Raw genomic sequence first — 13,193 nt, forward strand, 5'->3', positions numbered from 1 at the left:
TTTCACCGAGAGAGTGGTTGATCCTTGGAACGAGCTCCCAGTGACAAGGCAGTGGCTGCTGCCAGAAGGATTCTGGGCTGTATAAAGAGAGGCGTAGTCAGTAGAAGAAAGAAGGTGTTGATGCCCCTGTACAGGTCATTGGTGAGGCCCCACTTGGAGTATTGTGTTCAGTTTTGGAGACCGTATCTGGCGAAAGACGTAAGAAGACTTGAGGCGGTCCAGAGGAGGGCGACGAAAATGATAGGAGGCTTGCACCAGAAGACATATGAGGAGAGACTGGAAGCCCTGAATATGTATACCCTAGAGGAAAGGAGAGACAGGGGAGATATGATTCAGACGTTCAAATACTTAAAGGGTATTAACGTAGAACAAAATCTTTTCCAGAGAAAGGAAAATGGTAAAACCAGAGGACATAATTTGAGGTTGAGGGGTGGTAGATTCAGGGGCAATGTTAGGAAATTCTACTTTACGGAGAGGGTGGTGGATGCCTGGAATGCGCTCCCGAGAGAGGTGGTGGAGAGTAAAACTGTGACTGAGTTCAAAGAAGCGTGGGATGAACACAGAAGATTTAGAATCAGAAAATAATATTAAAGATTGAACTAGGCCAGTTACTGGGCAGACTTGTACGGTCTGTGTCTGTGTATGGCCGTTTGGAGGAGGATGGGCACGGGAGGGCTTCAATGGCTGGGAGGGTGTAGATGGGCTGGAGTAAGGCTTAACAGAGATTTCGGCAGTTGGAACCCAAGCACAGTACCGGGTAAAGCTTTGGATTCTCGCCCAGAAATAGCTAAGAAGAAAAAAAAAAAAAATTTTAAATTGAATCAGGTTGGGCAGACTGGATGGACCATTCGGGTCTTTATCTGCCGTCATCTACTATGTTACTATGTTACTATGCAGGTGATAGAGGCAAACAGCGTGCAAGAATTTAAGAGCAAATGCCCATGTGGGATCCTTTAGAGGGTTAAGCCAAGGGAACCTGTCACCAGGAGTGGGATCCCTAGGACAGTAGACTTGGGGTGGGTCAGTAGAGTGGGCAGACCTGATGGGCTATGGCCCTTATCTGTCGTCATCTTCTATGTTTCTAATGGAATGAGAAACTTTGCCAGGTCCAGTATAGTTAGAATTGGGAGTTACACATGCGCCATGGAGGGGGCAAATCAGGCTTAAGAGCAGGTTATTGGACAAGCCATGCAGACTCACTTCCATACAGAAAAAAGACTTAATTCAGACTATACAGCTAAAGGCTGAATCACTAGTTTTGTGACCAAGGGGAATTCCACTTTCTAGGGCTGGGAAGGGGTACCAGAAGGTTCCTACAGGTTGTCTATTCCCAAGCTCTTCCCCTTCTTTCAAAATATAATAATAAATTATGTACTGGCGAAATGGAAGAGCTGGTTTAGTTTCCACAAACATTGAGGTGCTTTTTCCTCCCCTTATTAAATCTGGTTTGCTAATTTTTTCCTAGTTGCAGCTCTCTCATCAGTGGAAAGTTTGTGCTTTGCTCCTGAGATTATTTAACAGGAGCGGGAGGGTTCTCCTGCTGCTTGCCTCTCTAACACCAAGCATGGCTCACTGCTCTTGGGACTTTTGATGAAACAGAACGCTGTGATTCCCTTGTGTACCCGAGAAGCAATGGACTCTAGAGACAACGGGGAGCCTGTTATTAACCTACTGTAGAAAAACATTTTTCTAGGGTAAGAAAGCTGTATTAAAATGTTGGTTTGATGGCTTTGGGGTGGGTTTTTTTTTCATCTTGAAGGGGGGTGGGTGTAGAGGAGTCAGACACAGATGACATTTAAAATTTAAAATGCAACCCAGCTTAGACAAAAAGCTTTTTTTAGCTCTGAAAATAGAGAATGACACGGTGACAAAATTCATCTTTCCAACATGCATATACCAGTTGTTTGAGAAAGGGGCTGTACAGCATTGCCAGTTACTGCAACATTACTCATACCACCTCAAGAAAAAATAAAAATCTGCAAGAAGTTGGCTAAAAAACCAGCAATGAATTCTCAAAAAAGTTTTGCCATTACAGTTTTAAATTTGACCAGCTGGCAGTTAAACTCTGGAATCATTGCCAGAGAATGTGGTAAAAGCAGTTAGCTTAGCAGGGTTAAAAAAAAAAAAAAAAAAAGGTTTGGATATTTCCTAAAAGAAAAAAAAGTATGTAAGCCATTATTAAGATAAACTTAAGAAAATTCACTGCTTATTTATAGGATAAGCAGCATAAAATCTATTTTATTCTTTTGGGATCCTGTTGGGTACTTGTGATCTGGCTCAGCAACTGTTGGAAATGGGATACTGGGCTTGATGGACCTTCAGTCTGGCCCAGTATGGAAATTCTAATGATGTTCTTAGTCTTCACTTTCACACATTCTGGGCGAGGGTGGTAAATTTACAATGTAATCTAGAATTCACTGAACAGTCTCAAATTCATGCCTCCGAAAAGGTTAAATAGTATATTTTAAAGAATTTATAATATATTATATTGCATTATTATATGTTTGATAGGTCAGCAGAAATATTTTCATAAATTGCACATATTCACAAGACAGCTGCACGCTCAATTTTTAATTTGAAAACAAAATAAGATCGTATTCCCCCTACTATCAAAGATTGCACTGGCTACCTCTTTATAAGGTTGTGCATGACTTAGCACAAACTTATGATTGACCAGTTTATTTTATCCATCAGGTTGTTCTTTGTGTAACCCCTTGTTGTTTTTTCATCCTCAAAGGGCTGCTCTTATAAAAGACACGTAGACTGGTAACTTTCCTATAAGGCTGCCAGCTGGAATCCTGAGTTTCAACCTTTAGTGTTCATCTCATAGTAATGTTAGAAAGTCATTAAAAACATATCTATATTATAGAGTTATTATAGATTGATATGTATGCGTTGTCAAGATAAAATTTTCCCCGTTCCCGCAAGCTCTGTCCTCATCTGTAAGTGTTCGAGGCTCATCGTAAGTGTTCAAGGCTTGTCTGCTTAAGACAGAGATTACAGAAATGGGGCAGGGACAGTGACGGGACAGTGAAAAATTTGTCCCCATGTCATTCTCTAATATATACTGTATATGTGCTATTTACTAAGATTGTTCAGTTCTTAATCTTTTGTGAACTGCATTGAACTAAAAGGTATTGCGGCATATAAATAAATTTTTATGTTTTTATGGGTGACAGGAGAACAGTTGCATTAACTGGTCGTAAAACTGACCTTTTACCTCCTCCTCCTTCAGTGACTTTGATGGCCAGAGATCTTTTGAAAATTGAATTCTCTTCTAAGATATTTGGGCTTTTTGCTCAACTCTTCACTTTCTGTTCAAAGTCAGGTTAACAACCTTTCCAAAAAAAAAAAAAATTGCTTCTTCAATTTTCAAGGTTTGCCATCTATTTCACCATCATCATTTTGCCACATTAGTACAAGCTATCATTCTGGCACAGATTACTCTAACTCCCTGTGTATATTTGCTTGAGTAAGGGTAACTTAAATTGTACCCTTCTTAAAACACTGTGGCCAAGCTGATCTTTGGCAAAAGGAAATTTGACCATGTCTCCCCTCTTTTGAAAGCACTTCATTGGCTTCCAGTCTATTTCAGAATTCAATTTAAATGTGCAAGTATATTTAAAATTTTACATGGAACTTTTATGCCATTAGTTCCTATTTGCTTTAATTCTTTGCGGTCTACAAAACCATGAATGTCTCAAATGTATAAACTTTCATTCCCTTCCTTTACAGGAACAAAAGTCATTGGTTATATTTTGCGATCTCTCTCATACATTTTCACTACAATCTTGAATGAACTTCCTTCCCAGATTAGAACACTTTTCTCTCTCCAAACTTTTAGAAAATCTTTGAAAACATTACTTTTTTCAACAGTCATTGATTGATTATTCCTAATTGAGGTCAGAAGACTTGGTGCTATGTTAGGTTGATTAACTTAGTATTTCTCCAATTTGTTCCGAGTCTTTTCCTCATATAAAATTCATTATGTAAACTGAGTCGAGCCTCTGGTACAGGAAATGACCTGGTATATAAACCTAAGGTTGGATTAGATAATTTAAAGCCACAGAACTAGTTCAAATCTAATGTAAACCAAGGAGCTCTCAATATGAGGAAAACAGTTTCATAAAACACACACAAAAGCCCTTGCACCTTTGCCTCTGGAAATCCTTGTGGAAAACAGACATTTCTTTTGGCCAGAACTGCTGTTAACCTACATGATCAAGGGCAGACTTTGTCAGCAAGATATTTTTAACACACAGAAAAGGGTTAGTAATCCGAGCAATTTGAAACAAGAAGAGATTTCAGCTGGAGACCCTACAGGACCCTTTTGAAGAAATTATTTTTCCAACTTGTGGGTTTTTAAAAGTTCACTGCACTTTAGTGAAATATTCATGTCTAGATATACTCCATGAAGCCTAACACATCAATGGTCTATAGGAAATAACTTAATCTTGCCTAGTGGCAGCATCCTGCTCTACCTTCCCTACGGCTAAAGTTTCCATAGTTTCTTTTGCCACAATGACCGTTCCCTGTGGCTCCGAAGATGTTGCGGTGCTTTGATTCTGTTCTGCAGCCTCTTTGGCAACAGCCTTCACCGCATCTCCCAGGGCCTCTTCAGCAGCTTCTACCACAGCTGCCTCAGGGTCATCTAGAACTGTTACCGCTACAGTCTCCACTGCAGCTTCTCCCAGAACCGCTTCAGCGGTCACTGCAACAGCCTTCCCGGGAGTTGCTCCGACGTCCTCTTTGCTCACCTCATCATGGTCAGCAGATATAGGCTCCTCACCTTCTAAAGATATGATTTAATACAACAAAAAGATTTGAAAGAAGAAAAACATAAAAACACCACATGAAGCAGAAATAAAACATGATGCTAACCCAGGGCTTCTACCGTTTTTATGCAAACCCTCACTAAACAGGAGTTTTCATAAAAAGTGGCTATCCAGAGAAGTTAGACCATGGAGCAGCAGAAGTAGCCTCCCTCCTTCCAGAACATGTGGTCATTTGTTTATTTTATGTTGGTAATCTAACTACTGGCGATGGATGCAGCTGGATTATTCTAGTCTAAGGGGTCTCTCTGGTAATAGAGAAATCACAAAAACACATGACACAGGAACCAGAATCAACATTTTAGAAATGTGCATTGTGTCACAGCTTGGGAAGAGGAGAGCAATTGCTGTATCATGGTTTACTCAGTACAAAATGTCTACCCGAAGGAAGCTTAAAATTACAGTCACCTTCCTTAGTCAGGTTAGTTTACCCTTACGAAAACAATCTGCCTCAGTGTACGGCTCTTGTATTTCCCTCATCACAGACCAAACTGACAAAAGGCACACCGCTAGAAAAGGTGCAATTGCTTCCTTAAGATAAGCTACGAGGCCTTCATTTTATAAATGTAAAAAAATAAAAATCACACTCTTATTTACAATAATTCAGATGCAATTTAGCTTTAAATCATGTCATATGATGGTTTCTTTGCTGTTAAATAAATGGTAGAGCAAGCTGTTAACAGTAATGAGCATGAGAACAAAAGAATAGGAAGACGACAATTAAACAGGAAGTATGCTGTGGCCACTAATCTCCAATTTTTCCAAGTATTATGATAGCTGTTGCATGTTTCTTTTGCTTCAGTGATTCCCAATCCTGTGCCTTCATCTCCCCATCAGATCCTTTTTTTTTTTTTTTTCTTTCGGGGGGGGGGGGGGGGGGAGAGAGGGATAACCACAGAATGCTAAATAACCTGCTTGTTGCAAAGACTTGAGTATTGGACACAACCTGGAGGGGTGGCCAAGTGGCTAGGGCTGCAGCCTCAACACCCCGAGGTCGCAGGTTCAAGCCCAGCACTGCTCCTTGTGACCCTGGGCAAGTCACCTAACACGCCACTGCCCCAGGTACATTAGTCAATTTGTGAGCCCCCTAGGACAGATAGGGAGAAATACTTGAATACCTGAATGTAAACTGCTTAGACCAGTGGTCTCAAACTCAAACCCTTTGCAGGGCCACATTTTGGATTTGTAGGTACTTGGAGGGCTGCAGAAAAAATAGTTAATGTCTTATTAAAGAAATGACAATTTTGCATGAGGTAAAAATCTCTTTGTAGTTTATAAATCTCCCCCCCCCCCCCCCAAAGTTAATCTCCCCCCCTGAAGGCCTGCATGTTTCCCCCCCCTTTTTGTGCAGTGTCCTCCAGCTTATCCCCTGGCCCCCCGGTCTTAGTTTCAGCTAATTACCGTAGCCTGCAGAGAGGATTGCCGGTGCTGTAGCGTTCCTTGCAGGCTGCCATCAGCCTCCGCAGCACGTTCCCTCTGCCGCAGTACCGCCCCTCCTCTGACATCAGGGGCAGGATCGCAGCAGAGGAATCGTGCTGAGGATGATAGCAGCCTGCAAGGATCGCTACAGTACTGACAATCCTATCTGCAGGCTGCAGTAATTATCTGAAGATAAGAGCGGGAGGCCAGGGGGGAAGCTGGAGGACGCTGCAAAGAGCGGGCAGCACTAGTACAGACCATAGGCCACAAAATAGTACCTGCCGGGCCGCATGTGGCCCCCGGGCTGCGAGTTTGAGACCACTGGCTTAGACAATATGCAGGGTATAAATACTAAATAAAAATGAATACCAAAACATTAGGCTCATTGGTAAACATCTAAAAATTATTAAATGCAAATGAAAGAAAATAAAGTGCGATTAACAGCTTTTATATACCAATATATCCAAGAATAGGAATTTACAGCCGCTATGCTATTCAGACTGTTGCAGCTTGGGCTTAAGAAGGTTTGGACACTTATTTCAAGGCTTGAGCCGAGTTGCTTTCCCAGCTCTGGGTGCATTTCAAAGCAGTTGGTGGATGAAAGAACACACCAACATCCATATGGCACACCAAAGACAGATTTATGGGATTTTTTTTTTTACTTTTTGCTGCCACAATCCTTGTATCGTTGGCCAGCTCTGGCCACCGGTACTGCATTCTCATTACGTATAATGGGAGAGAAGACCATGCCGGCAAACTGAGATGTACTGTAATGGAACCACGGGGTACAAGGGGAGGTCCACCGATGGATCAAAAACTGGCTGGCAAACAGGAAGCAGAGGGTTGGCGTAAAGGGCCACTACTCAGACTGGAAAGGGGTCACGAGCGGAGTTCCGCAGGGGTCGGTGCTGGGACCGCTCCTGTTCAATATCTACATAAACGACCTAGAGGCGGGAATAAAGTGTGAAATCATTAAATTTGCAGATGACACCAAACTATACAGCAGGGCTCAAACCAGGGAAGACTGCGAAGATCTCCAAAAGGATCTAACGCAGCTGGAAAAGTGGGCCGAAAAATGGCAAATGAGCTTCAACATAGGGAAATGCAAGGTCATGCACGTGGGGAAAAAGAACCTGATGTTCACATACAAAATGGGGGGAACACCACTAGGGGTCAGTAACCTGGAGAGAGACCTGGGAGTGATGGTAGACGCAACACTGAAGGCATCGGCGCAATGCGCCACGGCCTCAAGGAAAGCAAACAGAATGTTGGGTATCATTAAGAAGGGTATTACGACCAGGACGAAGGAAGTCATCATGCCGCTGTATCGTGCAATGGTGCGGCCGCATCTGGAGTACTGTGTCCAGTACTGGTCACCGTACCTCAAGAAAGACATGGCGGTACTTGAGGGAGTACAAAGAAGAGCAACTAAACTGATAAAGGGAATGGAAAATCTCCCATATACCGACAGATTGAAGCAGTTGGGACTTTTCTCCCTGGAAAAGCGGAGACTTAGAGGAGACATGATAGAAACCTTCAAGATCCTGAAGGGCATAGAAAAAGTAGACAGGGACAGATTTTTCAAATTAAGGGGCACCACAAGTACAAGGGGGCACTCGGAGAAATTGAAAGGGGACAGGTTTAGAACAAACGCTAGGAAGTTCTTTTTCACTCAGAGGGTGGTGGATACATGGAACGCGCTTCCAGAGGCTGTTATAGACAAGAAAACATTAAATGGTTTCAAAGAAGGTTTGGATAGATTCCTAGAAGAAAAAGGGATTGAGGGGTATAGATAGGTATAGACCATTACTCAGGCAATGGGCCTGATGGGCCGCCGCGGGAGCGGACCGCTGGGCAGGATGGACCTATGGTCTGCCTCAGCGGAGGCAACTTCTTATGTTCTTACATGTAAAGTGGAACCAGAAACAGGACCCGACACAGACTGTGTTTCAGCTTACAAAGCCTGAATCAGGGGTCCAATTATTCTAAAACAATGCAGATTAACAACCCAAAAATAAATGATAAAAGTAAATACTAGCAAATAAAAACTTCTCCACTTTTGTTTTAATTTCTCGTTTGTATTAGTGCTTTCTTTAATTTTTTGTTTTAATTAGAAATTTTTCATTGTTTCATTTATGATTTTTATGGCTAGTATTTATTTTTTAATTCTTAATTTTTTGATTATTAATCTGTATTGTATTTTATTTGTTGTTTAAGAATCATTGGACTCCTGATGCAGGCTTTGTAAGCCGAAACACAGTCCGTGTTGGGTTCTCTTTCTGGTTCCACTTTACATGTACCCCATTGGTGTACATCTCAGTTTGATGACATGGCCTTCTTTGCTTGGATTTTGCTTACCTCCGTTCTTGGTGCAGATTTTTTTTTCCTCCTTTTTTGGTGTTAAAAAGATAGCAACCGCTTCCTATTTCTCACAAGAAACAGGATGCAGTTTCTCACTGATTTTAAAGAGCTGATGAAGGATAAAGTGGCAGGAGCAGAAAGAAAAGCTCCCATCGCTCTGCAGGTGACTTAAAGATGTTGATGCTGGAAATAGGAAAGGAGGCGGCAGGCATGTGGGAGAAGGGGTCGGAGTTTAGAGATTCACTGGCACGTAATGCTGGGGTAAGTGGCAGAAAGGGGCTGAAAAGGGTCTTATACTGGGATAAGAAGGGGATTTAGGGGTGACAAGGAACAAGTGGGATAAAGTAGAGAATGAGATACTGAGAAAGTGAAGGCATATATAGGGAAGAGTGACAACAGAGGAATTGGGGCCGAGGGTGGAGTTTGGCATCCCCTCACCCCTCAGAACAAAAAGGGATTCTGCTGTTCCCAAAGTCCATGGTCTGGTAAAAGCACATTTGGTAAAATACTGTAGTTAATGAAGGGTAGGGGATATCTGCAAAGGTAAGCATGAGGCAAAACTAACATACTCTGTCAAGTTAGTTTACAAGCAAAAAACAAAAGGAATTGACCCCAAAATATCCACAAAGAAGAAAATCCAGAGAAAACCAAAAAAACTCTGTGGAGTGACGATGTTCCTAAATGGACTTTATTTGAAAGTATCAAAGTTCCAAAGGTACACTAAAATCATCCACATAAGTGCCTTAAAGGACCTAGTCTGCTAGGGATACAGGACCCAACACGGTTTGCGTTTCGACAAAAAGTCTTCTTCAGGGGTCCCTGGGGGTCCTATAAAGGTGAATACGTGGGAAACCCTTTCCATTGCAAATGCAAGCAGTGTCTCACTTCCGGCTCACCACACAATTGCTTCCCACGTACTCACCTTTATAGGACCCCCAGGGACCCCTGAAGAAGACATTTTGTCGAAACGTGGACCATGTTGGGTCCTGTATCCCTAGCGGACTAGGTCCTTTAAGGCTCTTATGTGGATGATTTACTTTTATGTGGATGGAATTATTTTATGTGGATGATTTCAGTGTTCCTTTGGAACTTTGATACTTTCAAATAAAGTCCACTTAGGAACATCGTCACTCCACAGAGTTTTTTTGGTTTTCTCAAGTTAGTTTACAAAACAGGACATGCATTCCTGGTTAGTCAAATGGATCCCCCAACCAAAAAGTTACATAATTAAACCCAAATTGAAAGCTGAGCAAGAGGGAGAAAAGCACCTACGGCAGTCAAGGAAAAGCAAAGAACAGTATCGGACAGCTCAGTTGATCACACTGAAAAAGAACAGACTTGACAGCCAAACAACATTCAGAACATTTTATTGGAGTATAATACACAGGAGTATCCATCCAAAACAGCCGGCAAAGCATTGCTAAACTTAGCAACGGAGCCTTCGGTTCTAATATTATTTCAAAGTGTTCGGCACAGCTGGGTGCACGATGGCTTTGAGAGCACGAAGGTTAATTATTCCACGCCAGAAAACTCTGACATTTAAAGAGGAGAGTCAGGCTGCTAGGCACACGCTACCGGAGGACTGTCCTGTGTCTTTATCTCCTCATGTTTGGAAAGATTTCCCCTGGGATTTTACTCTGGAAAGTGTAAAAAGTAGAGTGAGAATTAGAATAGTAAATTAATTGCCATTTCTTTATTTAAAAAAAATAAATAAAAATTCAGAAGTGAGGAAGATTTTTCATTCAAATTAAGAGTAGGGATGAAATTATATTTAAGAAGAAAATGAGAGAATGAGGAGACCACAGTCCCTGCACGCTCACTAAAAGCTCTCTGTCTGAAGGTCTAAACAACTAGGCCGACAGACCTCCTACTCCCACCCTCTGTCAAATCTCAGAGGTAACTGTGTGCAGGCGGATTTTACTTTCTGTGCAGATTCTTATCCACCTGCACAGAAATTTTCCCTGACACGCCAACACATTATGCATGATTAGGGTTCTATCAGTATACATCTTTATTGATGCAGAAACACTAAAGGACTTGTCTCGTGGAATGGGCACAAGGACAATATCGTTATGGTTTTTTTCCGGCAGGATTTAATCTTTCAATAGAAACATGACCAAAGGAGCTTACAGTGTTCCCCGTGATAGCTGGTCAATGCCCATTTAGTCAAACCCCAATATGAAGACTTGCGTGATCCTATGCCACAAAAATGATTTTTTTTAAATGACTGAATTTAATAACAGGGCTTCAATATTTCTGTAAATATTAGAGAATGACATGGAGACAAATTTTTCCCTGTCCCCGCGGCAAACTCATTTTCCCTTCCCATCCCAGCGAGTTCTTTTCTTATCCTTGCAAGCTCCATCCTCATCTGCACAAGCCTCAAACACTTTAAAATCACTAGCCGGGTTTTGCAGGTTGACTTGTATCATTATTGGGTCTGGGGGGTATTATGACTTGTATCGCCTTTTATTTTTGCTGCAATGATGATTATTGTGTATCGTTTATTTTTATAAATAAAGAACTGCAAAAAATAAAATAAAATATTGCAGCACTGCGCCAATACTCAATAATTTATTTTAAAATACTTTTTTGTTGCATAGGATCATACTGGTCTTTATACTGAAGTTTGCGTTTGTCGAGTGTTTAGGAACAGTAATTGTTGGCATTTAATTACAGAAAGCTGCCTTCAACCCTCTCTGCCCAATTTCAAATTAGGTTGTGCTCAGAACGGGGCTTCCCTTATCTAACCCCTGCTGTGTACAGCATACGCCTAGCACCATCTCTCTCAACTCATTCATTAGGACAGGAAGCGTTTCAAAAGCCTCTTAGTGCAAGCATGACCCGGAATGTGCCTTCTGTTAACTTAACTTACATCCTGTACTAAGCCTTTGGGCTTCCCTGGTCACCAAGCCAGCATTTCAAACAACTTGAGAGAGTGAAAGAAAGAGCGAGAGAGAGCAAGAGCGAAAGAGAGAGAGAACAAGCGAGAGCGAAAGAGAGAGAGCAAGCGAGAGCGAGCGAGCGAAAGAGAGAGCGAGAAAGCGAAAGAGAGCGTGAGCGAGCGAATGAGAGAGCAAGCGAGCGAAAGAGAGAGCGAGAGAAAGGAGAAGACAAAAGCAAAACACACACACTTACCATCTCCAGCTGGAAAGAAAAAGAAAAATAATTTTAGAAGTTGTTTCAAAACGCATCCACTATACCCATATCTGTGATATAAGATCCATTTCAATGCAAATATAACCCATTCAAACAGATGGGTGTAACTCAATAGTTCTCAATAGAGAATGACACGGTGACAAAATTCATCGCCGTTCCTGTCCCTGCGGATAACTGCAGGAAAAAATCCCATGTCATTCTTTAGTGTCTCTCAACCTCAGTCCTTCTACACCAGCATTCTTCAATGCAAGGCTTGAGGGTCAGTGGCTGAGCCCATTCACTCTCCGATTCTTATGTGAGCCAAAATATAGGATAATGAAGCCATTGTGACATCAATGATGAGTTTGTCTCTTAGGCATTGGTAGAATGAGGCATTATGACACCACAGTCTCAGCTCTGGAGCGTTGCTAGGTTTCTAGCAGGTACTTGTGACCTGAATTGGCCACTGATGGAAACAGGATACTGGGCTTGATGGGCCTTCGGTCTGTCCCAGTATGACAATGCTTATTGTCTTATGTTCTAACAATCTGGTGTCATTCTTTAGTGTCTATCTCAACCTCAGTCCTTCTACACCAGCATTTTTCAATACAAGGCTTGAGGGTCAGTGGCTGAGCCCATTCATACTCTGATTCTTATGTGAGCCAAGTATAGGATAATGAAGCCATTGTGACATTACTGATGAGGTTGGTTCTTGGGCATTGGTGGAATGAGGCATTATGACATCACAATATCTGCTATGGATACCAGAGACTGTCATTCTCTAGTCTATCTCAACCTCAGCATTCTTCAATGCAAGGCTTGAGGGTCAGTGGCTGGGCCCATTCATACTCTGATTCTTCCCACTCGCCTTAAAGAATGGCATGGAGATAGTTTCCTGCGGTTATCCACGGGGATGGGAATAGTGATGTTGATAAATTTTATCACCGGGTCATTCTCTAGTTCTCAACCCAGTCTTTGGAACACACCTAGCGAGTCAGATTTTCAGGATATCCTCGGTGAATATGCATGACCCAGATTTGCATACAACAGAGGCAGTGCAAATCTGTCTCATGCATATCCATTATGGATATCCTGAAAACCTGACTGGCTAAGTGTGTCCTAAGGGCTAGGTTGAGAACCCCCGATGCAACAAGCAGCTCTGCTGGCATATGATAAAAGTGGTGTGGACAGCCATGTTAGTCCAAGTGAATTATAGATACAGGTCACCTTCAGCTTTATACATACGTTGGTTCACATTGCTTTTATCCTGTAGAAACAAGAGATCATCTAATATAATTAGCACTTCAAATCCAGTCTCAAGTTGTCCTGAGCAGTATAAGCTCTGATGTAAATCATGCTAAACCAGTGGCTCTCAAGCCAGTCCTCAGGATGTACCTAGCCAGGCAGGTTTTCAGGATAGTAACATAGTAGATGACGGCAGAG

At 42.0% G+C, this 13,193-nt stretch overlaps 1 protein-coding gene across 4 annotated transcripts in view; it reads right to left on the reverse strand.

The window, feature by feature from the left end:
• Positions 1-2,247: 2,247 nt before the first annotated feature.
• Positions 2,248-13,193, reverse strand: part of MGARP (mitochondria localized glutamic acid rich protein) — a 47,175-nt gene continuing 36,229 nt past the window's right edge. For 3 of the 4 annotated variants that reach the window (XM_033939330.1, XM_033939340.1, XM_033939349.1), the window contains exons 4-5: positions 11,751-11,759; positions 2,248-4,792 (exon numbers count right to left, since the gene is read on the reverse strand). In XM_033939330.1, the coding sequence (XP_033795221.1) occupies positions 4,449-4,792; positions 11,751-11,759 (353 nt within the window). In that variant the 3' untranslated portion in view covers positions 2,248-4,448. The remainder of the gene's footprint in view (positions 4,793-11,750; positions 11,760-13,193) is intronic. The other variant, XM_033939320.1, reaches the window with a different exon arrangement.

This window comes from Geotrypetes seraphini, chromosome 1 (genome assembly GCF_902459505.1).
Source record: "Geotrypetes seraphini chromosome 1, aGeoSer1.1, whole genome shotgun sequence".
Classification (NCBI taxonomy): Eukaryota; Metazoa; Chordata; class Amphibia; order Gymnophiona; family Dermophiidae; genus Geotrypetes; species Geotrypetes seraphini.